Source organism: Amblyomma americanum, chromosome 1, assembly GCF_052857255.1.
Source record: "Amblyomma americanum isolate KBUSLIRL-KWMA chromosome 1, ASM5285725v1, whole genome shotgun sequence".
NCBI classification, from domain to species: domain Eukaryota; kingdom Metazoa; phylum Arthropoda; class Arachnida; order Ixodida; family Ixodidae; genus Amblyomma; species Amblyomma americanum.
This window is the reverse complement of record NC_135497.1, coordinates 9,916,521-9,943,294: the sequence shown is the minus strand read 5'-3', so window position 1 is coordinate 9,943,294 and position 26,774 is coordinate 9,916,521. Positions and strand designations below refer to the sequence as shown.

The 26,774-nt window shown below is 45.7% G+C and overlaps 1 protein-coding gene across 1 annotated transcript; it reads left to right on the top strand.

Moving 5' to 3' along the window:
• The first annotated feature begins 181 nt into the window (after positions 1–181).
• LOC144115648 (uncharacterized) lies at positions 182–25,908 on the top strand. The gene is made up of 4 exons (XM_077650128.1): positions 182–362; positions 4,843–5,106; positions 25,544–25,617; positions 25,659–25,908. Exons 1-4 carry the CDS (start codon positions 219–221, stop codon positions 25,906–25,908), a joined length of 732 nt encoding a protein of 243 aa, XP_077506254.1. The 5' UTR covers positions 182–218.
• The last annotated feature ends 866 nt before the right edge of the window (positions 25,909–26,774 follow it).

Genomic DNA, 26,774 nt, shown 5'->3' with positions numbered 1-26,774 from the left:
GAAAAAAGAAAATTTTGTTCGGTTGGCCACCCCTCCCCTCCCTCAAAAAAAATCCTGGCTACGTGCCTATTCTCTTGAGTAAATTGTTCTTAAATGTCAGTAAACATTCACCTTCGAAATTCCACCCTGCTCTAGGGCGTGTCCTGGGAGCAAGCGGACGTGGACCGGTCGGCCGTACTCCAAGCAGTGCTTTGGTAGCAGAGAGCTACAGCGCTGGCATGGCCACTCGTGGCGCTGGCACGCAGCCGCACTCAAAACCTGGCATTGGCGTCGCAACGGGACCAGAAACATGCTGTGACATGGGCCAAAGCGCCCGCGTGCGTGCCATCCAACTTCCTGCGCTGGCCACTGTTCGGGACTTTGTGAGTGCTTTCGACATTGAGTTTTAGGTCTTGCTACCGAAAAAAAACACAGGACGGCAACGTAGTTATCAGACAAAACATGAGACCAAAAATAATGGCGTCATTGGTGCGAAAATAGTCACCTAACACTGCTTCCTAACCAGACATTTAGACAAATGAGGCTTGAGGATTTGGCTGAAGCAATACCTGCGGCTTGAAAAATGATGATGGATTTTGTAACACGAGACGGCATCCAATGGTGTAAAAAAACTCTGTGCAATATCCCAGGACATGTCCCGGCACATGACCGGTGTATTTAATGAGTACTTCTCAGCCCAACCATTTCAAACTTTTAAAGCTGCATAAATAAAACACAAGGAATTAATCGCACTAGATTGTTCAGTTGGTCGAATTGATTCAGATGCATAATGAAGAAGCAGTGCAGAAATATGATGAAGGACAAAAGGGGCATGACATGGGTGTTGACTATCAACTCCTGGCTTTGCATGAATGACATACATATACCTCAACATAAATTGTGGAGGGAACCAATAAAACCAATATCAGGAGTCACCAAGTCATCGAGTGTTTCAGCTCGCAAGATGGCATATAGCTGCATACCGTATTTACACGATTGTAAGTAGACCTATTTTTGAAAATCTGAAGTGGGGGGTCGACTTAAAATCGAAACCAAAGCATCGCACCATATATAAAGGCGAGACAAACGAAGTATCAGGCAAGCTACAGCACGGTTGCATTGTTGCTGCGCAGCTCCGTCGCATCGCTCTTGATGCTGGCCTTGAGCAGCTGCTATGTCAACATGCAGAACCGGCATCCCCACCTCGCGTGAGCCAGAGAATGGTGGCCGTTGATGAGCACTCCCCACATGTGACCTCAGATTGCATCTGCTGATAAGCGACGGTGGCGGCCCGATAATGCATTCGCATTCTACCGTTAATAGGCGTCCAAATTTTTTGTTTCCTTCAACCGTGCACTCGGCGCTGAAGGGAGCGTCGATAGTTAATAGAAGGGCTGCTGTTTCAATCGCGGCGGCACCGCCACTTGGAACCGCAGTGGTGCCAGGGAGTGTCTGAGCCGACGCCGCTCATGCGTAGTTTATCTTTGGCTCTGAAGCACTTTGCTGCTGGCCGCGCTCCACAAGTTTTTAAGGTAGTGCTTCGTCATTTGTGCTCCGTGTCCGGTAAGCGACTGGTTCTCGTTCACGGCTACATTCAAGATGTACCGTATTTACACGATTGTAAGTCGACCCTCCCACATCACATTTCTGAAAAAAAAAGACTTGGAGGTCGTTTACGCTTGGCTTTTAATAACAGAACGCGGTACCAGTATCCTACAGCCTCCGCTTATTGCCAGCCGCTAACAGCTTCTGCGCACGGGACCGTCCGTGGGCACATTCCAAATCAAAAATGCATTAGTCATTGGACTACTCATGTATGCTTGCGCCATTGCCCTCACAAGCGCTGTCGTCATGATTGCTGCTGCGGTCCCCAGCTCGTCGTTCTAACTTCATCGTGCAGCAAAATCCCACACTTCACAAACAGCCACATCACGACATCGTGCAGAACAGCTGAAAATTTTTCCTCGCTGCAGCTGCCACACCTGTATCACCCGCTGCGAACGTTGAACATGCGGCCTGGCGAGCAGTTTGTTTCTTAGACGAAAAGAATGACAGCCATCTTGAATGTAGCCGTGAACGAGTGGCAGTCGCTTGCCCGACCTGGAGTACAAGACACGAAGCACTATATTAAAAACTTGTGAAACGCGGCCGGCAGTAGTCAAATGCGTCAGAACCAAACAGAAACTACTCGTGAGCGGCGTCGGCCCTTACAATTAACTATTGATTCTCCCTTGAGTGCCGAGCACGCAGTTGAAAGTAAACAAAAAAACTTGGACGACCCCTATTAACCGTAGAATGCGAATGAATTATAGAGCCGCCGCCGCTTATCAGCAGATGCAATATGCGGTCACGTGTGGGGAGTGGGCTGGCACTGGTTTGTGCTTATCGACAGCCACCATCGGCCGTCTCGCGCTGGGTGGGGATGCCGGTTTTGGACGATGACGTAGCAGCTGCTCAAGGCGAGCGCCAAGAGCGATGCGACGGCTTTATTTACGGTGATAAGCATTGGTTTTGATTTTAAGCCGGCTTTCCACTTTGGATTTTCAGATTTTGAAAAATAGATTGAATTACAGTCGTGTAAATAGGGTACCATAGTATCCAAAATAAAGAAACGTATTACCTCCCGCGGGTAATTCAAACCCTCCAGTGCGATCACACTCTTGCTTACGATATAAATATATGCTGCTCCGTCAACGCACGCCACCCGCACGCGGTGAAATACTTAGCGAATTGGTGCTAGCATGCTCGAACTCGAATTGGTCACACATGACTGAAGCACGTTTATATATGCAAAGTAAAGTAATTTCGGTGAAAAGTGAATTGGGTTGAATAAGGTGGGATTCGAAACTGCGACCTAGCTTGGATTGTGAGACGGGCACGCTACCCATATAGGTCACAAGTGCTCAACGGTTTAAGCGGCATAGAGGTGGACCTGATAATTGCGTTGTGGTCTTTGACTTGATGTGGTGTCATAAGGACATGCACCCATGTATGCATAGCTAATTGTGAGTATGCTATTTAGTGATTAGGTAATTCCGCCACATTCGATTTTTGAGATGGTTCATTGTACTTCAACGGTTTGATGCGTGTGTGTGTGTGATGTATCAATGTGTACGGTGTGATTTGGGCGTCACTAATAGAGGAAAAAGGAGAGGTATAAAACTTCCACGAGGCTGCCAAGTGTGCTGCCACATGGTGATGTGATAATACTTTACATTAGGTCTCGTCTGGCTGTTGTGGCTTCGTTTGTGGTGGGGATTAGGCTGTAGTTTCTGCTACACTAGAAAAAAAAGCATCTGGTGGAAAGTTTGCATCCGCCGAGGGGCTCTGCGATCCCGTTCGCCTGCAGAAAAAGTGGAGCCCCTCGCCTACTGCTTGGCTTATCTGGTATGAAATGGCCGGAAAAATGAGTCTTACTCCATCTTGTTGTGCACTAAAAACATCTTCTCTCATAGCGCTCTTTGGCCAACTTTGCCCCTGCGCTATTGAAATTCATAATCATTATCAGAGCTCGGTTCCGCCATACTGTACCAGACAGAAGCCGTTTACATTACAGGGACCCACGCATAGAGTGGCCGCTGTGAAAATAGCGTATAGAGGCGTCATCATGACAGACTGGAGTTTATATGAGCTGCAGCAGAAGGCTGTAGGAAATTCGCAGGCACAGGGTGGCCAGAAATTGTTAATTGTTTGGTACAAGGCCGTAGGATGGCGTGAGCGGTGTTCGATTACGTAGGCTCTTTATGTTTTTCATCTTTTTTAGTCCAGTTGAGTGAACTTGGTTGAGGATGATGGTGTTTTTAATTACTACCCTATAATTTGTGCAGATACATTTTGAAAAATTATGGACATGCACAAATTCATCTGTAAGGGTGCGTGATTATTCAAAACTCGCGAATAACGGTTTGAATATTCTATTTGATCCGCTGAACGAATCAAATAGCGCATTCTGAAAATTATTCGAAACGAGTCGACTACGTTTTCAAGTTTTTGAATACTTGTCGAATAATTGGCGCTAACTTCGATAAAGGCGGGACGTGGATTGTTTCCAAAAGGGGTCCAGTCCGGCGCCGTACAGCATGCTTCCACAATCGATATGCATAGGTAGGGAAGCTTCAGCGGCAAGACGCGGTCCGTTCGTGTGGCTGCGTCCACGATACTGCTCAGACATGGCCTCCAAGGTTGGGCAATGCGACATGGCTGAGGCAGATTTTGTAAGCACTGCCTTAAATCTGGCAATCCATGACTAATACGTAGCTCTCACCCCTCTCATGCAGTCAGATGTGGCATTAGTTTATTCCCGGTCATCGACAATAGCAAATTGGAATTCTTTCATGCGTACTACATGATGGTCACAGATCTACTGTGCTCACTTCGTGTCGCGTACTCCTTTGTAAAGATCAGTGCCGCCCGCGTATTTTGGCAGCTATAGTTAAAAGGCTGTAAATTTATAACGGGGTACCGCAGTGCTGCTAGGGCTTCGCTATGACCCACGATTATTCGTTTTGCACGAATATTCACGCAAGTTCCGTATATTCGTGGACTACTTGATCCATATTCAATTTGCTTATTACCTACACTATGTATATTTGATTAGATTTTGAAAGAGTACTATTCGCACAGGCCTCTTCCGCGTGTCATTTGTCTAGATCTGCCCCTCGTAAAGACTGGTAACCTACACAAAGCACTGTGGGTTCGCGTAATAAAATCAGGTTTGTTGGTCTTGCCGGTATTTAGCTGAAGTCAAGACACACAACGCTTGTGATAGCGTTCTCTGCCGAGCTCAGCGAAGCTTCTTGCAAACGCGTCAGTCAGTCGACGCAGCGGCCATGGAGTGCCCAAGAGCTCTCTTCGTTTGTGCAGCTCACCGTGTCCCTCATCACCCGCACCTGTGACACTGAGGCTGGGATCCGCGAAAGCACCTCTGGAGGCCCTGCTGTATTTCCAGCCGCAGCATTTCGGCTCTTTATGACGCGCCACACAGCAGTTGGCACGGCGGTCGTGTGCTGTCGCATGGTGCTGCACAAGGGCAAGACAACTGCCTACGCCTGTATGTACTCGTCACCGTACATCGACGAGCTGCACCGCGGTGGCCGGGAGGCTCAGCTGAGCTGTGTTGAATTTGACGTAGATTAATTATTTTTAGGTGCTTCTAAGAAAAGCACTCCTAATAATTCGATGTATGATTAGGTGTGGCATTTGCAGCCATCATGGAGTCCAGTGAATAAAACGACAAAATTTTATTCAACACTGCTGTCTTCTCAATGTCGCACTTCATTTAATACCTGAGCCTGATCAAAATGTTGGTACTGTTGCCGAGTCACTCCATTTCATTCCGTTCTTTCCATCCTTTCGCAGCCTCACTTATAAATGAAAACTACTGATAACTGCAATCCTTTAACCGAGCATCTAGTGCAGAGCTATAAACCATTTTGCATTGTTGGGTCTCACATGATGCCTTTGCAATGAAATGATCACGACTGCATCTTGTTCGTTAAAATCACGTGTGATGTTTAAGCTGTCATTACTAACTCAAAAGAGGTTTCATAAGAAACTATTCTGTGTTTTTTTTCTACGACCTGCTTTAAGCTTGTACAAATCAATATATTGACCCCACGTGTACAGCGTTTTTGAATAGAACACGGCCATGTTGATGAAAGCCGTGCAGAGCATAAAATTTTGTGAACTGACAAAAAAAGACCAGCTCTACTATCAAAGAGTAATAAATCAACTGATGTTTCAAGGAACGTGTATGCCCATCGGTTCAAATGGTGAGATATGGCTATCCTGTAGCCTCGGTTTCAGATGAAAGTAAAGATAAAAGACTCTCGCTTTCTCAAACTCCATACCGGGTATGGCAGCTAATCCGAGACATTGTGGCTGAGAAGCACACGCAACCGCGCCCCGAAGGACAGGCCACTGGGCGATGTGCACTATGTGTACATACCCTTCACATGCCGTCGCCTATGGCACAAGGCTGATGTGGCGCGCCGTTTATCGTCTTGTTGGCGGCATGGAAGTAGGCACAGGTCAGCGGCTCTCGGTTTCTGCTCAGGTGTCATGTAAAACAGTCAGTGACAAGTACGCCGGCCAATGACACATGCTCCTCGGTGCGTCGGTTTTCAGCAGTATTGTTTTGGTTCAATGCACCCTGAAAGCCAGGATTCCTTGCATGTCACCGTTGATGAGAAATAAAGTTTACATTATTCCAAAAACTAAACGGGCTATTACTACCGTCCAGTCGCGAACCTCTTATTAAAATGGGGTGTCTAAACCTAACAGTTCATAAGTTTCTTTTTAACTACCTGTTTACTACTTACTATGGATCACCGAGCGCCGAGGGTAATCTTGTTTTCAGAATTTGCAGATAAGAGTAAAGTAGGCACGCCTCCCAATGAAACTGACTAACGTTTAAATTTGAGTGGGTATTTGTTTACCGCTGAGAGGCAAGCACTGGGCAAATTGCTGGTCTTCCTGTATAGTCCGCAACGGGGATGTATCGATGTGGAAATTAAGGGGTAACCTTAGCGATTCTCATGCGTAAATCCGAGAGCAAGTGTAATCGGCTCAGAGAGTCAGTCGACACATAAATCGTACTGCGAGTAGGCAGTGGCATCCGCCTACAAATTGGGGAAGTTATACGCCTTTCGTTTTCTCGAATCCAGAGGAAGGTTTAAACTGTTTGTTCTGAGGAAAGGCACATAACTGTCTTTTTGGGTCAGCGGGCACTGAATCGCGCTGTGAGGTACCGTCTGCCAAAACTCAGCGGGCAGCCATGCTGGTGCTACCCTCTCTGTTTGACAGCACTCCAATAGCGCGAAATTCTTGCCGCACATGCTACTTGCTTATCATTCAAGGAAGGAGGGCAAGAGTGTGGGCTTAGCTCACCCAGTTTGCACTCGCAGTAGGGGAGCAGCAGCCAGCGCTGGAGACTGAAAGCGCCGCCGCTTTTCCAAGAGCTTGCTCCCGCTGCCGTCTCAGCTGCTCGATTACTTTTGGCAAAGATGGTACACCCATAGAAAAGGGGACTCATAAAGAGCGGACACTCCCACTGATGAAAAGAATGGCTGCGCAAATCAGGACACAGACAAGTAAGGGACATCACATGCGCACACTACCAACTGTTTATTCTATGGAAAGGTGGCATATTTAAACAATTCCGCTCAAGCATGATACTCATCCCATTATCACTTCGAACCCAGCACGTGGTATGAAAAGCCACTACATCAGGTTAGCAGGCTATATACTGCTGATTAGACTAACAGATATCTCTGATCAAAGGAATTAAAAAACAAAACAAAGGGGTCATCTCTTAGCAAAAGCAGTGCCAAACATGTGGTGTCTTTTTCTTGTCTGTGTCCTGATTTGCACAGCCGTTCTTTTCATCATGCACCAACTCGCCCCTCAGGCCGTTATTCTGAACTCCCACTGACCTCCACTAGGTGGCTGGATGCCGCATTCCCGCTTTCCGAAGTGGGCGCTGTGAAGCCAACAGAAGTTGGATAGCATGGCGACATGTCCCTGAAGTCCGGTGTCTGCTATGAATTTCATTGCAAAAATAGTCTTTTGTTCTCAGGTTTTCCATTGTTCACGTGCAACGTCTGCTGTTTTATCAGAGGAATAAGCTGAACGCGAGAAATGTGAGCATTGTTTGGAGAACCCTGTAATTTCAGCGAAACCGAAGAAAACAAGCATGCAGGTCTCACCCGGCCGCGGCAAAGGGGTACGTTGCATGAAAAACCGCGTTCTTATTTGGTTCTTGTCTTTCCAAAGGAGCACTGGTGGAATGACGATGAAGCCAAGGTCTTCTTAAAACCATATTTTCGTGTAGCAAACAAAAGGCGATTGATGGCGGAAATCCTGGCAGTCGTCCCTCGAAGAGCCGTGCTGCAGTTTCGGTTTCGAGTTTCAGGCGGCCGATATGTCTCGTCTCAAGGAAAGAACTCAGGAGAGGCTGTTGCATCACATTATTTGAAACCGGCTCCCCTCTGCATTCCCCCTACTTGCCTGCTGTCTCGGTACACTTGCGCATGCGCAGCAGACAAAATGCCGGCAACCAGAAACTCCCTGTAGCCCTTGCAAAAGCGCATGACTTCTGGCACACTTTCTGACATTGGATAGTGAGGGCCTCTCCTGAGGTTTCCTTCCTCCATGCGTCTCTTCGATGGCGGGTGATGTTCATCACTTTAGGGCATTATTTACCTTCTAGACGTGATTTTAACCTAACTCCATAGCACAGGCACGTTTGGCAGCTGCACAGCACTATAGAGAAACAAATGACAAGAAGGAGGAGTGCTGCGGCTTGTGCCTTTTCCGATATGCACAGTGCGAAAGAAATTGTGGACGAGAAAGAGAAACGGAGGACAAGTGCTGTTAGAAGTCAACTGTACCAAGCGTCACGAATAAAAGGCCATTCAAGCATACTAGATACACTCCGTTGGAAAGGCAGTACCATTTCTTATGGAGGTGCTGATGTGAACCAGAATATCGTCTGAACCTCACCAGATAGTAGCCGTGCCCTCGCTCCGGTTTGATCAAAACAATTCGGTTAAGTGGTGATTGCAAAATCGTCTGCATGGTGAGGGTTTCCACCTATTCTTTCTTAAATCTATTCCCCATTGATGCTATAGCTTGGGCTCAGAACGTGGGAACGTGCATCGCAATAAAGAGCATACTTCGCGACGCCAGCGCAACGGGACGACGCAGAGCTACGAAGACAAAGCTCCGTGCATGCTGTGTGTCCTGTCATCTGCTAGTGTCGCCCGCCCCATTGCAATGCTAAAGCTCCTCTATTGTCGTGGTCGGCAGAAAACCTCATGGAGCGTCTTTATGCAATGCAAGGAACCCTTATTTTTTAAACGTCTCTCCCAAAGAATTTGCTGGTCATGCTGTCGACGGCGCAACACGTAGGAGTTCTCCTGAAAAAGACAAGAACAGCGAAAATACAAAATGCCGAGGTCAACTGGAACTGAAAAACCGTGCTGAGGTCCAGCTTTGTGCACTGTCAAAGGCTGACAGCTTTCTGGCTTCTGGGTCGAGGCCGTTTACTCCCTGTGGCTTCACTTTCGGGTGCCCGATGCGCCATCCAGCCCCCTAGTGGAGTTCAGTGGGTACCCTGGAGTGGCTCAGTAACCGAGCACGGAAACCAGTGAGGCACCGCGGCGGGTCCTGTATTAGAATGGCTCGATGGTCTAGTTAGAGAAAGGGAGTAGGGGAGGAAAGATCATATTTGGTGGTCCCTAGGTCCCTAGCCTGAGCGGAGCTTCAGCGCAGGATCCAGTTGATGTAATCCTTTGAACTGCAGTAAGGTCCAAACCATGGTCCGAACATCTGGGTAATGTCTTGGGCGAGGATTTGCTTCAGTCCAACACACCACAACTGGAGGTGACACGCAACACCACTTGAAGTACTCAAAAGGTGTGACTGAACTGTAAGAGCGGGTGGCAGCGCTTCAGTCCGCAGCTCTCGGGAGCACTAAATTTCATTTAAGAATGGACCTTGTTTCAAGCATGTCAAGGCCGACTCCAAAATAGCACTGCTCAAGCATGAAGCTACAGAGTAATAGACTATTATAAATGAAGCCAAAGCTCCCATTACCGGGAATCCCCAGTCGAACCGTTGAACGTCGTCTCAAAATGGCAGCAAACGTGACGCTGCTACCAGCGCTGGTACTAAAATTTTCATCACGAATGTATCCTTACACATCAAGGAAAAAAACCTTCCGAGCGCTGTGAGCTGGATCCAGAATGCCTACGTGGAAGCAGCAGCTTACCTGTCAAAAATTGCCACAACAGTATAGGCAGTGCTCATAGCTGGTTATGTGCGGCATAAACTGCACGGATCTTTTGATATATGGGGTTTAAACATAAGCTTCTTCCTGGCGCTAGTGGAGGGCTCAAGATTAACTTAGGCCCTTTTTTTGTACATTTCGCTTCCGTCGAGGTGCGGCTGCCGTACGTGCCCAGGTTTTGATTCTGCAGCCTTGCACTCGGCAGCAGAACGTCTTGATCCAAATATGTACAGGCATTTTGCACATGCCGGCCATTCATTCAATAGCAAGACTAGTAAAATTGTCATTGAAGACGGGAGCATATATATGTACTTACTGCAAATAAACTAAACCACCACAATTATACGTCCGCAATCTCAACTACATTTTGAACAGCTACATCTGCACATCTCACCACTTTCGTGATAAAATCTATAAAAACACGTCAGTTATCGTCAGTGGCATATCAGTGACCGGACAGCTTTGGGCCTTTAATGGTGATTGAAAGCCGGAACTGGTGAGCTCGTTCAGGTGGTTATAAGGAGAAGGCGGCTCCTTTCTACGACAAAACCCGATTGAGGGCCGGAAAGGAACACTCAGCAATGGCTGTGGTGATCGGTAGCTACAAGTGATGTTCGACAACATCCTTCAACTTACTAGTGACAAAGTGAAGAACAACGAAAAGCGAAGAAAAAATGCTGTGGATCTCAAATCCTCTTTCAGTCGTCGAAAGATATTCCACTCTACATCGAAATTCCTCTAGCGTTCTTAGTCGTACGGCAAGCCGACTGCTGGAAGGACTTCTCTCCAGTTTACTTTCTCTTGCTTTTGCAACAGGCACACAGAAATATCGCAGAGTTTTAGCAACACCCTCTAAAAATCTTAAGGCCGTCTGGCTGTTCCTCCCCCCTCCCCCCCCCCCTGAGCTACATCACTCAAAAGAGGCCTACACAGAAGTTTCGTGCAGCACGTTTCGAAGCGACTAGCGATGCACGGGTGTTGTAAATGAGGCCAGGAAGGTATAGAATGGTTAACTCCACCTTTTCGGAGAAGTCGGAGGTGGGGGACTATGGCAACGACAATGCGATCGGTTCTGCAAACACGTGACACTCCTTTGATTGCCTCGAGTCAAGCAAAGCCGTGGCACGTCGCAACATGCTTCCGAACGCACTTTTTTTCTGTACATTGACATGCATGCAGAGTCTACGCCTTGTGCTCCGCTTGCGGTTGTGTGTCCATCGAGGTGATGTGCTGGTGCCTTCACTGGAGCGGAACCTTATTGCGCTCCTGCCACGATATGCCTAACATGAGCTGCTTACTCAGTTGCCAGACTAATTACAAATCGGTGCCCAAGAAACCACTTTTTCAGGTTTCCCTGGGGTAAAGAACAGAACGCCTTGATTAGGGCTACACCACGAGCCAATTTCGTTGTCCCCGCACTTTAAGTTAAGATGTTTGGAACGTCTTCAAAGAAGCTTGTTAAAATTGTAAGCAGCGAATGCAGCATTTCAACAGATAGCTCTCTTGCCAAGTTACAGCTGCTATTTAAAAAAATTGAACTTCTTTCTAGGTTTACGAACTTCACTTTATTGAGGCCGGCATCGTGCGAGAGCCGTCCGACATCAGCACTTACAGAGAGCACCACCATTGCACCGCTTTCACACAAGCGCAATCCCGTCAAAGAGGGCAGTGTGCCAGTCTGATCTTTCTAAGTCATGCACCTCAAGGGATGTCCCCGACTCGAAGTGAGCGCGCTGAGTGTGCTGCTTTGAAGAAAGCGCTTGAAGAGTCTGCCAAATTATTAAATAAAGAGCAGGAAGCGGATGAGATTGCATCCGTGGTGGCCTCGATCATTGGACAAAAAGTTCCACCGCTGTCAGTGTAGTTGCTTGGATGGCATTGTATAGAGGCGTCAATGGCCTCGGCAAACGATCCACAGGTGTATCAAAACTTTTTTAAACATCTTTATTTTGGTTTGCATAACAAGACCGAGGGAGAGCAGGCAAAAGGTGTATCAACACCTGACGAAGGCCTACCCACCCTGTTAACAGATTGTTCACAAAATTAATGCAAAAAGCATCGCAGTACAATATACAATATAACATACAGGATACACAATGAAATATGCACAAAAGTTGCAAATGGAAAATAGGCTATGTATAATCAAATTCAATGTACAGAGTGTAACAAGATATTATTACAAGAAAATAATATGCACTAAAGGGATACTTAAATGAATCATCATCATCATCATCAGCCTTACTACACCCACTGCAGGGCAAAGGCCTCTCCCATGTCTCTCCAATTAACCCTATCCTTTGCCAGCTGCATCCACGCTTTGCCTGCAAGCTTCATAATCTCATCCGCCCACCTAACCTTCTGCCGCCCCCTGCTACGCTTACTTTCTCTTGGAATCCACTCCGTTACCCTTAAGGACCAGCGGTTATCTTGCCTTCGCATTACATGCCCTGCCCAAGCCCATTTCTTTCTCTTGGTTTCGACTAGGATGTCATTAACCCGTGTTTGTTCCATCACCCACTCTGCCCGCTTCCGTTCTCTTAACGTTACACCTATCATTTTTCTTTCCATGGCTCGCTGCGTTGTCCTTAACTTAAGCTGAAATATTTTCGTTAGCCTCCACGTTTCTGCCCCGTAGGTGAGTACCGGTAAGAATATGCTGTTGTACACTTTCCTCTTGAGGGAAATTGGTAAACTGCCACTCATGATCTGCGAGAATTTGCCATATGCGCTCCACCCCATTCTTATCCTTCTAGTTATCTCCCTCTCATGATCCGGATCAGCTGTCACTACCTGCCCTAAGTAGACGTATTCCGTCACAATTTCTAGGCTCTCGCTGCCAATTGTGAACTGTTGTTCCCTTGCTAGGCTGTTGAGCATGACCTTGGTTTTCTGCATGTTAATTTTTAGACCAATCGATCTGCTCTGCCTGTCTAACTCATTGATCATGATTTGCAGTTCACCTCCTAAGTGACTCAGCAAGGCAATGTCATCAGCAAATCGCAGATTATTTAGGTATTCTACATTTATTCTTATTCCCAACTGTTCCCAATTCAGGCCTCGAAATACCTCCTGTAAACTTTCGGTGAACAGCATTGGCGAGATCGTGTCTCCTTGCCTGACGCCCTTCCTTATTGGAATTTTATTGCTGACTTTATGGAGGACTATATTAGCAGTGCAGTTGCTATATATATCTTCCAGTATTTTGACATAAGGCTCTTCTACCCCCTGATTACGCAATGCCTGTATGACTGCTGAGGTTTCCACTGAGTCGAATGCTTTCTCGTAATCAATGAAAGCTATATATAGAGGTTGGATATATTCTGCGCATTTCTCTATCACCTGATTGGTAGTGTGAATATGATCTATTGTGGAATATCCTTTACGAAAGCTTGCCTGATCATTTGGTTGATTAAAGTCTAACGTTGCCCTGACTCAATTAGCGATTACCTTAGTAAATACTTTGTAGGCAATAAATGAATACAGGCCATCAAAGGGACAAACGTTCAGACACAATAGTCTTGAAAAGAAAATATGAAATTCAGAAAGTGCGGCTGAAGTGTTGGGTTAGGCTTCTAGAAGTAAGCTGACCAGGCATTGCACTTTTTAAATTGCTGATTGCTAGAGTTTTCGAGGGCTAAATCCATGATTTGTCGATGGGTGTGTAACAAGCTAGGTATGTGGTATGTCGGTCTCCCAAAGCTGTAGTTTGTTCGAACATTCGGGACGTTGTACGTCTTGTGACATAGACTTATTAGGATGGAAAGTTGGGCTAGTTGGGTTACGTTCATTTTAAAGGAAAATACAGCGCGAACAAAGGCGACACACGAAGAAGAGGTGCACAACACAAACGCTGTCTTGCAACTAATATTTTATTCAAGAGAAAAACACATATAAAAGTGACCGATAAAACGGCGAAGTAACCAATCACATGAGGCAGTCAACACAAGGAACAAACTCAAAAACTGAACAGATAGCACGGGGAACCCTTTTCTATGACCCATGGCAAATCAGGTATTGCCCAAGAACCGTATCATAGCATCACATAATGTTATAGAGAGTTGGCTGATGCACGCGCTAATTTTCCACTTTATGAAAAAAGCTTCCATAATCTCTAGAGAGATTATGGAAGACGTAGACTTAACTGGAGTGTGCGAAAAATGTCTTCAAAATTTTGTCTGTTTGCGGTAATGAGCTTGTGTACATGATTTGCAAGCTTTTTCTTGTAAGTTTATTCAATGGAAAGAAGGCTCTGTTTCAGGAAATACTTTTTCGTGCTTTCTCTAATGGGTATGTTTGCTATAGCACTTACAGCTCTTTTCTGCAGTAGAAATGTTTTTTGTTGGTTTGTGTTGTGGTTCCCCATACCAGTAATCCATACTGAATTTATGAATAAACAAGTGAATAGTAAAGCTGTCTTTTTAATTTCACTGCTGGCAGAATTCTGAACTTATTTAAAATGTCGACAGACTTAGATATCTTACTGCTTAAAAAATCTAAATGATCAGACCGTAGCAAGTGTTCCTGAAAAAACACACCTAAGAAGATTGCCTTCAAACTTAATCCAGAAGCCGTCTGATACAGTTTTATATGCAAGAATAGTCCATCAGCTTCATTGCTCATGTCAGCACCATCTTCGTAAATGCTTTCCAACGCAGTGGCTCCAGAGCATTCAAGATGACACTCAAGAATCGCTCATGAGAAAGACAGCACGTTTTGCCTGGCCCTACCAGTTTCAGCTCCAATTCGAGAACATCTTCGATTTTTTTTAGTACACTTAGACGTTTAGGACTCTTACCAAAGAAAGAGTAATGTAACTAGACTAGATTATTAGCCTTTTTGATTTCCTTTGATGACTCTGCAGCATACACTACGGCAAGCTGGAGAAGTGACGTCTGCGATGGGCATGACAGAGATGAGGGTTGCATTTCTGCTTATTAAGAAAAGCCTGTACCCATCCGCGCCAACCAGAGAAGTTCGCAGCCCCCACAAATGAACAAGAAACCATCTTCGTTGAGCCGAGTCCAGGTGTGCTGAACTCGTTCAGGATATGCGTGTTTGCAGAAAAAAATTTGAGGAGACGCTTAAGCTCCGTCTCAAGGCTATGATGCGATAGCATAATGGGCTAGATAATGCTCATATATACGGAATTGGTCCTACTCGACTTTACATTTACAGATCCCTGGGAGTCATCATACCACTGCTGGCACAGTGGTGCAGCAGTTAAGCGACATGTCACTGCCCTGCGATGGCAGATGCTGCCACCGGTGGCGCTTTTCTCGCCCAGTTTGCTCTTCTCGAGAGAACAATAATTAATTTAACTGCCACCTACTCGATCGCGAGGCCTACTGACCAGGCGCACTGGTCCCTACTAAAGCCCCTCAGTCCCCACCGGCTGATGCCCCGGTCCTGTGGATCACGATGCTGACCACGTCTTCGGAACGCGGGCCCTGTGTACAAGGATGCTCCAGCGCTGACATCCAGCTAAGGCGACGTGGCAGCACCGAGTCCCTTCACCTGATTCTCCTCAACACTCCTTTCATGGAACAGCTGTGTCTCTTGAAACAACGTACTACCTGGGTTTTTGTCTGTACTCTGCGTCCGAGATAGTGTACGAACCACCTGCGTTCGGTAGCAGGACTGTATGAGTGCGACTTTGTGGTTTAATCGTGCGGACCATTAGTGTGATAGGACTGTGGTGTTTTCTGTAGCGTTATCTTGGTGTATGTGTAGTGCACTGTTTTGTTTAACTAAAGCCGCTGTTTGGGCTTGTTGGTCAGTGAACATGTTTTGTGAACAGTGAACAGTGTTTTGTTTGTTGTTCACTCATGTATAAAGTGCGTCTTGAGTTTCCCCTTCGAAGCCTTCTCTCTGCTTTACAGGTGTACACACAGAGCGCGTACCATTCCACAATGTAAGCACACTTTCGTGTGACAGGGTGCAAGGCTTTTAGGAACACCTCTTTAGCTACGTGGTCAGTGTAAACTCTAATGCACAGCAAATGGCTGTATAACATTCCAATGCAGATTGCACTCAAAATCGCATGAGAAGAACCAGTGGGAATGTTACAGGGCTCACCAATAGGTAAAGTATGGTTGGATGTGGGGAAATCCTTCTTGAGCACCAGTTTGCGCTGCCACTTTCCATAAAGCCAGAGCAGCTCAGAAACTGCAGTGGAAGAAACACACTCAACATGTAGAGTAAACACTTAGTGTCATATTTTTGATGAACAGACATTGCCACATATACAGAACAGGTAGGACCATTCAATCAACACTACCCATATTGACATTCCATAAGCATTACTTGTACCCTGCTATTTAATCCTTCTGCCTCTGCATTACAAAAAAAAAACATGAGGGGAGGAACTGGGTCAAGAAATGTGCAGAGCTAAAATTTTTGTATAAAAGGTAACACCTGCACATCATTACACTTGTACTCTTTAAGCAGTTTTTATACAGTTGCAATACACACACAACAGTTGGAAATGTGTAGTCATTTACTAAGTTCACTCAGTACGAATCCCATCGCAACATGTCACAATGACTGAAGTGACACCTCCTTCCTTTTCTGAAAAACAGAAGTGCAATACCAGCCTCCTATTAGAGCTGCTCTTTCTCTACCCAGGCAGTTACATGCAAGGCACCACAGCAAAATGGACACGGGGACAATGCTTGTGAACTTGATTCATTTGATCCTTGAGAAATTCTTGTGTCCTAAGCGCGCCAATTAAAAGGTGGCCCTGGTTTTGCAGACGTAGATTCCTATGAATCTCAAGACAACCGGGGTATGAAGATAAGAATTCATGGAGGCAGGTCCAGTACCGACTGTTCTGTAGCTTGAAACATTGAGACAGAAAATTGCACAACACAGCTGCGAGCCCTGAAGATCTTCTGAAAGGCTACTATGCAGTGCAGGGAGCCAGAGAGTAAGTAAGGGGTGCTGTTGCACTTGACTGCCGGAGGCATTGATGCTTTTTCATTAGGCATCTAGATACTAGGTAACGGTCTCCATGGCACTTGATTCAAACGGTGTCAGTTAATAACATGCCTGGATGAAAGAAGTGTGCACCACAGCATTGCAAAAGGGTGCTGTACCAGGCTTATTTTGCAGCAGGAGGCCGACCCCACTTGCAAAGATGATGTGGCGGGCTAGAGACCTCCAGCGGCAGCAGCAGTTTATGTCTGCTATTTCCCTCTGTTCAACGAACAGCTTCATGCTTGATCAGCCTGAACAAGGGAGCCTGGAAAGGGCACTCACTTGGCTGTGACTGCAACGGTTCACTTGAGCACAAGGCCTGGGTTGGCCGAGTCTGTACATAATGCGGAGCTGGTCGCGGTCTGTGCAGACTGCAAGAAAAGTGATGACTGATGATCACCACTGTGCGGCTATACTCGTTGTGTCCAAAAGCTGTGTTGGACATCTGTCAGTAATTTGCAGCTTGGTGTAAGCAAAATTGCAGATCAGCAGACATTTGTGTTGTACGTTGTAATGACTTGGTATTGCCATTGTGTTAGTCATTGATGGATGCATTCACGATTGCTCAGCTCCATGAGTCCCAAGCCAGGTGCCTGCTACCTCGTCTGATACCGGTCGTTGGCTGTTCTTCGAAGTTTACTGTTGGCAATGTGAACCAGAAAGCAAACTGCAGCTTACATTAAATGTCTTCGATTCGGAGCTGAACAGTTTGCTTGTGACAGTTTGTGAACAGTGGCAAGCTGTAGGATACATGTCGCTTGTATTTGTGGGAAATATGGAACCAGGTACTGCAGGTGACGACATTGGTGAAGGGGCACTGCAATGTTCTGCAAGTTCTTTGGCTCCATGAAAAGTATTCGACTAGTGGCAACGTGCAGCACTACAAGGTTGTGGGGTGCCATTATTCCAAAGCAGTGAAGACGTAGCTACACCGCAAGTTTATAAAACAGCTTGCCATTTGCAGAGACATAGTTTGCGGGGAAGTATAATTCCACACTTTCCCAATAGTTCTTCCCATCCAAAATTTCCAGCTTGCCATGCAGGCTGCCAAGCAGGCCAGCACAACGTTAGTGGATGTGCATAATCCTTGTCACGTGAGGTTGAATGTCCCAAAGTTTCATACAGACATAAGCGACGCAACAGTGGGGAGCTCCAGATTAATTTAAACCGCAGTGGTGGCAAGTTCTGTGAAGATTAAATGCAAAAACGCCTGCGTGCTGTGTTGTGTCAGTGCATGTCAAAAAACCCCAGATGACGTCAACAGATTCCAATGAGTAGATGTAGCTCAGAAGCACATCAGAAATAGGTGTCACTGTCACTACAGTACCCACTGCTACGAGCACTGCAGGTAGTACTGCATGTCCTACGGCCTGCAGTACTCGAAGCAGTCCCCATTCACATGGCACTTTGTACCACAGTGATGGCACGCGTAAATGATGTGCCTGGTTGGCACCCTTGAGAAAGGAGCTAGGATGCCTGGTCCATACACCTTTCCCAGGCTCTGACGAGGATCTCAGCCAGCTCCTCCACTCCTTCACCAGCCGACAGATGGTAGCCATCACCAGCAAAAAGGTGCCTCTTTGGTGCTTTAGCTGCATCCGGGAAGCAATGCTGAAAATAAAATAGAATTTGTTCAGAAATAGGGCGAACTGAGGCAATAAATGAAACATGGTATGGTATCAAGTTCAAGCTCAAGTTCAAGTTTATTTTCCTTTCTTACAAAGGAGGAGCCGGGACTAAAAGCTGTGGTAACAGCTTGACTGAAGGTCCCGACTCCTTGAGACAGTGGCAGTACAGAAGGAAGGCAAGGGTCACATCATTTACATCAATTTGTAATGTCATGGGTATCCGATGCAGATCCACATTTACGCGAAGCGCGAACACACATGCAAAACGAAAGTCGCAATACACACATGTACTCAAAGCAAATGTTTTACATCACTAAAATATACAAAAAAGAAGAAAAAAATCAAGTCTGCTTCTTTCACAGATTGAAATTGTTTCGGCAGTAGTCACGGATATTGTGTTTTGAATTTCTGGTAATATCAAAATTGTCATGGATTAGTTTGTTTAGCAAGAGGGGAAGGTTGTAACTTAAGGACTGGTTCATAGAGTAAGTTCTTGGTGTTGGAGTGATCCAAGTTTCCTTGTATCTAGTGTTACGGCAGCTGTTATTTTCTCTCAGTTGTCCAAGTACAATAAAGGGATTGTCACGTTGTTGCGAAGAGTATTTATAGCATAATAGAAGCCTGTAAAAGTATAACGCAAAGATTGGAAGGATATCATACTTTATAAAGATATTTCTTGTGGGGAAAAGGAATGGCACATTTGCTATGGATCGGACGGCTTTTTTCTGCAGCAAATGCAATCTATGAAGATTTGTTACCCCTGTTGTTCCCCAAACCAAGCTGCAGTATTGGATATGACTTAGTACTAACGCGTTGTAGAGCAACATCTTTACCCTTACTGGAAAAATATGTCCAAAGCGACCAAGTATACCTAGAGCTGTAGAAACTTTCGAACAAATGTGTTCTATGTGCGCATTCCAAGTTAGGTTGTGAGAAAAGATAACGCCCAGTGTTTTTACAGAAGTCACAAGCTCTATTGGTTGGCTGTTTAAGGCTATTTTGAGAGGCCTAGATATTTTCTTTCCCTTAGGGAGGTATAACAGAATTTGTGTTTTTGACGGATTTATGCGCAAGGAGTTTGCATCTGCCCATGAGTGCAGTTTATTAAGGGCTTCGCTTGTTTTGCTTTCAACCTCGGCCTCGGAAATACCTGTGACAAAAAAGTTGTGTCATCTGCAAATGACACAACCTGAACATTACTAGCGCTGTAGACGATGTCATTTATATAAACTAAAAATAGCAAAGGCCCAAGAATGCTTCCTTGGGGCACTCCGCATGTTATATGGAGGGTAGGAGAGGATGCTGTGTTGATATCTACATATTGGGTTCTGTGAGATAAGTAAGATTGTAATGGGGCTAGCGCTAGGCCCCGCACACCATACCTTTCCAATTTAAAAAGAAGAATATTATGATTTATGAGGTCAAAGGCCTTAGTAAAATCGATGTAAATACCCATGGTGAGCTTGTTTTCACTGAATGCCTTAATTATAATTTCTTTTTGAGTTAGAAGTGCTGTCTCTGTAGATCTTTTCTTCCTGAATCCATGTTGAAAATCTAGAAATAAGTGATTTTCGTCAAAATAAGAAGTCACTCTGTGATGTGTTATTTTCTCGATGCCCTTGGAAAACACAGGCAGTATAGAAATCGGTCGGTAGTTTGTGAATAGGTTCTTATCACCTTTTTTAAAAATGGGTATCACTCGAGCAATTTGCATTCCTTTAGGGAAAACCCCAGTAGAGAGAATCAAATTATAAATATAGGTAATAATCGGGCACAGTATGTGAAGTACATATTTTACGGGCAATATCTGGAAGCCATTTACGTCCAGCGTTTTACTATTCTTCAAGTTATTGATGGAAGAGAAAACCTCAGCTGTTTCAGTCGGGGCCAAGAACAGCGAACTTATCCTATCGTTTCCTCGCACGTACTGAGCGTAGTCTCTAATGGTACTCCCATCGAGTTCATTATCTTTCGTTTGCTGAATAAAAAAGTGATTGAAAGCATCTGCCAATGGAACACCGGAGAGCTCTTTTTCCCCATGCCTGAAGGTGCCAAGTGTAAGCGTGGGAGTACCGGGACGCACCAAAGAGTTCAACTTGCGCCAGGCTGCATCTGGCCGCAGTGTAGTTTCAGCATCGAACATATCTATTAGGTATGAATCCTTAGCTTTCCTCAGCGTAGACGTAAGTTTATTCCGGTAGCTCTTAAATTCTGCAAGTATATTTAGATCTTTAGTTTTTACAAATTTGGCATACAACGCATTTTTATGCTTGACCATTCTCAGGTGTTCTCTCGTTAACCAAGGTTTTCGCGCTCTCTTTGGCTTTTTTACTTGTGTTACTGGAAAATGCTGGTGGTATATTTTCTTAAGTATACTTATAAAGATAAGGTACGCTGTGTTGCTCTCACGGCATTCATATACTGCATCCCATGTTTGTTTTTCAACATCCTCGCGGAATGATTCAAGACGCGAAGATGTAATAACTTGACGATATGTGGGCTTTGGTTCATTCCACTTGATGGGAAATTGCTTGTCGACGAATAAAAAGGTTCCCAGATGATCACTTATACCTGTACAAAGAGTGCCAGCAAATTTAGTGTCTGTGTTAACGTTGGTAATAAATACGTCCAGTAATGTAGAACTTTGTTCTGTGATACGCGTTGGGTTGGTGATTACATTAGATAGGCCATAAGTAGAAAGGGTAAGGCTCAAGTCTTTCTGGTAAGGAGTAGGTACAATCATGTTCACATTCATGTCTTCACCTATGAAGATCTGTGCTCTTTGCTCCGTCACATATTCTAAAAGTTCTTCAAGGAAGGCCAAAAAATGGCTAAAGGTACCAGATGGCGGTCTGTAGACCACGCAAAACACATTGTCAAGGTGTCGTAAGGTAAGCACTTCAAAATCAGGAGTGACAGCACAGAATTTCTCTTCGGTATCACACAGCAGGTTATCTTTTACCAGGATAGAAACACCACCGCCTCTTTTGTCGTGACGATTTCGATAGAAGCATTGATAACCAGATGGGCAGAATATAGCCGCTTCGCGTTCATACCATGTTTCAGTGAGCATGAGCACAGTGAAAGACATTCCAAATACTTCTAGCAAAGCATGCATTTCATTATCTTTGTTTCTTAAAGATCGGACGTTCTGATGAAAAAAAGATAGGGCAGGTTTTTTCTTTTTGACCAATTTATGAATTTGCTGTGGTAGAAAATCCATGTTTAGAGCATACAAGCTGTACAGATAAGCTGGAACATTTTAAGCAATCCTAGAGAGCTGATCCTTGCTAGTGATAGGAATAACTGTTGATGTTTCAGTTTGGCGAATGTAGATTTTTCCATTCTTGACCCAGGCGTATTCCCATCCTCGTTCCTTTTTCGCAGCATTTACAGCACCGAAGAGGCGTTTCATTGCCGGACACAGGTGCTCATTGACAAAAATTTTATTATCTTGTTCTATCGCCAGGTCACGAGCCGTTAGCCTGTGCTTTCTTGCTTTTTCTAAGAAATAGTTGCGCGGAGCTCTGTGAGTAAACTGCACAATTATATTAGGGGAGGTAGAATTTCCGGCGGTCTGGACCCGATGGCAGACTTCAATGTCAGTGTCCTAGGGTTTATGTCCCAAACTGACTAGAGCTATGAGGGCTCCTGCAGTGGAGGGTTCCGAATTAACCTCGACCATTTGCAACATCACACAGTAGCACATGGGTGCCATTTTGCCTCCACCCAACCTGCGTCACCGGGCTTGGCGAACGCCCTAGGCACTGAGCAACCAGCGCGGGGAAGCATTTAAAACATCACAACAGTATAGAGCTACAGCAAAATTTCACCTTCATGGTACATTTTCGAAGAAGACAACACATGAACAGGCAGAAACAAAGCAGACCACACAAACACAGCACTTGCTTAAAAGAGAATAAATTTGAACACGTGAAACTTCTGCCATATAAAACACGTATGAGATCAAAATCTGAGTACGCCAGTCCGATCTGGAACCCAGCTCAGATACACCTCATAAATGTGCTCGAATCAATTCAAAGCCATGCCGTCAATTTCGTGCATCATATACTCTTATACCATCAGCGTTTCATCTCTGAAGGTCAGCCTTGAAAGCCTTGTTAAATATTTTGAGGCAATGATGCTATTCCCCCCCCCCCCCCCCCAAGATGTCTTCACGGCACAACATTGCGAGCAAACCGCCCACTGTGTCTGAAGGAAGGATGCCTCGGCCGCTTCCAAGAACAGTTGGGAAGCGCCCATTAGTCCCTCCGAGGGAGAGCGGTGTCGATGTGTGAGGGCCAGTTGCGCGGAGGGTACGATCGCGTGGAAAGGTCAGAAAAGCCAGACACTCAGCGACCCTGGAGAAGCAAGGCTCTCGTTTCGACGCTCTCTGGCCAGTGCTTCTTTTATCTCTGTATAGTTGCAAATAAATCCCCGTTCGTTGTTTTTCACTGTATTGTTCTCCCGTACGTCATTAAAAAACGAACAAGCCTCATACTTTGACGCCGCATTGCCAGGCTTTGTTTGGTGCACAAAATTCTTCACAGTTCACTCAATCAAGCACCTTACATTGTGCATTGCACTCACATCTCTCACCATGCTGTGCATACGTTTCAAGTAGAGAGAGAGAGAGAAAAACTTTATTGTTGGAGAGGAAGTCGGGGCACGCCCCTGGGTCTCCGCACGACCCCACTGCACTTAAGTGTTTATGTCCCTAAGGTCCATAACACTTCAGGTAGCTCGGCCTGTTGCTCGCACAACGTTTTCAGAACCTTTTTTTCCCCCGAGCAATTGTGGACTGCAATGCCCTTCCCCTTGAAGTCGCCACCGTCACGTGCGCATTTTCATTTCTTGAAGCCTTGACAATGTATTTTCAAAGGGAATGCCTGTACCTAATTTTTTTTTTTCAAATATCTGTAACCCCACTGCTCATATGTTACCCCCAGAGGTGGTCTTTGAAGAAAACAATGTGAAGTGAAGAATAAATGTCCGAATATATATTCATGGCAGGTCACCAAGCAGACATGCTAGGATAAATACTAGGATAAATGCCTGAATGTGTCTCTTAGCTAGGTGAGCTCTGCATCATGATAGCGAGCATATACTGGTACAGTCACCACCTCCTGCTGCAGTCTTCTGATTTTCTATAGTTTTCTGCTCCTATTTAGTTTCATGTTTTTGAGAATGAATCTGCAAACCGACATATGCACCCACTGGTACTACAATGTGCAGTCATGCATCCTTCAAGGTCGGTTATAACCTTGCAGGCAGGCCCACTGAGTTTCAAAATGACACCAGCTATTCTATCGAGCGTACTACTTGCCGTGAGAGACAAGACCCTGCACTCCTCTGAACACTCACCCAGTTAACAGATATCATGATTTTACATTTCTTACCCAGCATTTTAGGTGCTGAAAAAACCAACCTTAACATCAGCCAACCTCTTAAGATTGTGTGGAGAGTTTGAAGGTAAACAATGACAGCAACAGTGTGTTCTGCCTTTTCTTAAAGCTGTCAGCAAACTGCATTCCCAAAACGTGATGGCTGCAGCACATTTTCTTCAATGCAAATGAGAATATAAGTTGGGCAACTGGCACAGGTCACCCGCATACATAGCTGCTTAAAACTTTCGTCCATTTCGTCACGGCAAGACCTATTCAAAGAAATCAAAGTAATACCTAATCAATGTCCTTTTCATGATATTGCAATGCGCGCCACTTAATAGTGAAAGTAATTGTGTCGCCATGCGCTATATCATGAGTTCTTACTAAGAGTTCGTGAAGTGAGCACAAACCGTGTGGTATACTGCATTCAATCATTTCTCATGCAGCAAGCAGTTGAGCTAGTACGCCAACAAGGTGGAAACTGCCCATGATTGATGATTGTTTTGCAGTACCTGAGGGCGCACGCCTCAATTCGCAACTGTTTTGCTCTAAAAAAATATAAAGTGCAAATTATACAGTACTATATGGAGGCTGAGATGACAGCAGCAGGGGGCGAAGACTACGTCAATGTATGATCAGTTTCTCTTTTACCAGGAGGCCGGCCACATGCATTAAACAACTTTCCCTAGACTGTTTGTCTTTTGTTCACCACAAACAAACGGAGATTTCCTGTACGCCAAATAAATGTTGTTGCAAGCCAGCACTATGTTGATCTGGTCTTATAATAAACTGCACATCTCCAACAAAAATTTTAATTTTAACCCGTTTCAAAGCCGACTCATTGGGAACGTTGGGTTAAAATTAAAATTTCTGGTTGGAGGTGTGCAGTTTATTATAAGTCTTCAAAGCCAACCAGACAGACAAATCTGTCAAAATGTTTAGCTTTCAATCATCTGGTCTTCTACTTGACTTTTTGTGCTCTGTTCACTCCAAAGGCGTACAACAAGACAAGCATGTCGGTAGTCACGAACAGCTTCAGATGAACATGGATGTCATCCGCTTAAGCGTAGCCGTCAGCTTGCGGTTGAGCAGCTGCCCTAGCAAAAAAACCATAGGAAACCAATAGCCTATCGGATTATTCACACCTATGGGTGTGTTGTGTACTGGTCTTACAGGCTTGCTGGAATATTGGTCTTATTGGCCAAATAGTGTATTGGTACATACCAACAGGCCTATAAGACCAGTATGCTGGCACACAAATAGCTGTCAATACGTGCTCTGTCATCACACAGTACACGGGCCTCTAGAATTTCGCCTCCATCGAAATTCGTCCGCCACAGCCGGGAACGGAATGTGTTCCAAAAAAGGGGACCACAGGGTAGTAACAAATTTTTAAGACACCCAAGTTCATCATCATCAATATTATCAGCCCAACTATGCCCAGTGCAGGGCAAATTCCTCTCCTATGTCTCTCCAATTAACCATGTCCTTTGACAGCTGCTGCCACCGTATCCTGGCAAACTTCTTAATCTCATCCGCCCTCCTAACTTTCTGCCGCCCCTTGCTACGCCTCCCTTTTCTTGGAATCCACTCAGTTGTCCTTAACGACCAGCGGTTGTCCTCCCTTCGCATTACATACCCTGCCCAAGCCCATTTCTTCCTCTTGATTCCTATGCGTAAGTCTTGGCGGGGATGTGACGAGAGGTCGATCGTCTACAACTAGGACATCATGCTGCTGTTCCGCGGGATTAACCGTCCCCGTGGCGTTTGTGGTTGTGGTGCAGGGCACGAGCAGGCCGTCGCAGTACTGCATCGTGTGGGACGACTTCAGCTTTACGGCGGACGAGCTGCAGAAGCTGTGCTACTACCTCTGGCACAATACGCCCGCTGCTCGCGCAGTGTGAGCATCCCGGCGCCGGTCTACTACGCGCTCCTGGCCGCGTACCGGGCCAGGAACCACGTGATGAGCAAGGTGGACGTGTCTAGCTCGAGCAGCGACTCGTTCGGGGGCAGCGCCGGCTCCGTCTCTCCCAACCCAGTCAGTACGTGGGGGCCGTCAAGGGGCTCGAGTCCCTTCCCAACGCCATGTACTTCGTGTGAGGAGGACCACTGCCTGATGAGCAATGCTCAGTTCACTGAGCCGTCATGACGTCATCATGCCATACAAAAGTATGGCATGGTGGGTGTGTAACGTACCAAAGTGCTCATGGGATATGAGGTATTGACGTGGAGGGCTCCGCATTAGACTTGAACACCTGCTGGTTCCTTAGCGTGCACTGCCATCGCATGGCACACGGGTGTCTTCCCATAGCCACTGTGCCATCACGGCGGGTCAGTTATAGGAACAATGTAAGCTATGTGCACAAGAACCAACGTCTACACATGAAGGCTCATTGACAAAAAAGTGCGCTAGACAGTGCCGTTAAGAAACTTAGTCTCGTTGGCAAACAAAACGCGGGACCTAAGGTGTGAACAGGCTGGTTGCCCACAGTTAAAGCCATCAAAGCTACTCTATAAAATAATTATGCGATGTTTCGCCGAAATTGCGAAAATTCCTGGAAGCTACTTTACGTGTCTTTCGAGAGGCGTTGCAATCCCTGCGGCGGCCATTTTCGAACAGTCTACGCTATTTTACCGCGGTAGCAATTACTTTAGCTTCGTCCTTCTCCAAAACGACGGCCACGTAGCTGGATTCCACTTAGTTTTCTCGCGGCGCAATAGCGCAGATGGTTCGAATTGAGCGCCGTATAGAGTTTGTAGCGCCTCGCCAGCTGACGTTGCATTTGCACTCACCCTTCTAGGCACATCGTGTGCTGTTGCGGTTTAGCGGGAAGTACGTATTCCGCACTTTGCAAGGCATCCCCTCTTGCCCTTGGCTAGGAACTCGCCGTTGGCGGCGGCCACCAAAATGTACTAAGAATTTCTTATTAGCTACACAATTGATTTTGTGACCTATGCCGCGGCTGAGTTTTTTTGTGGTTATCACCTAGTATAACGACATCTTAAGGTACTAAA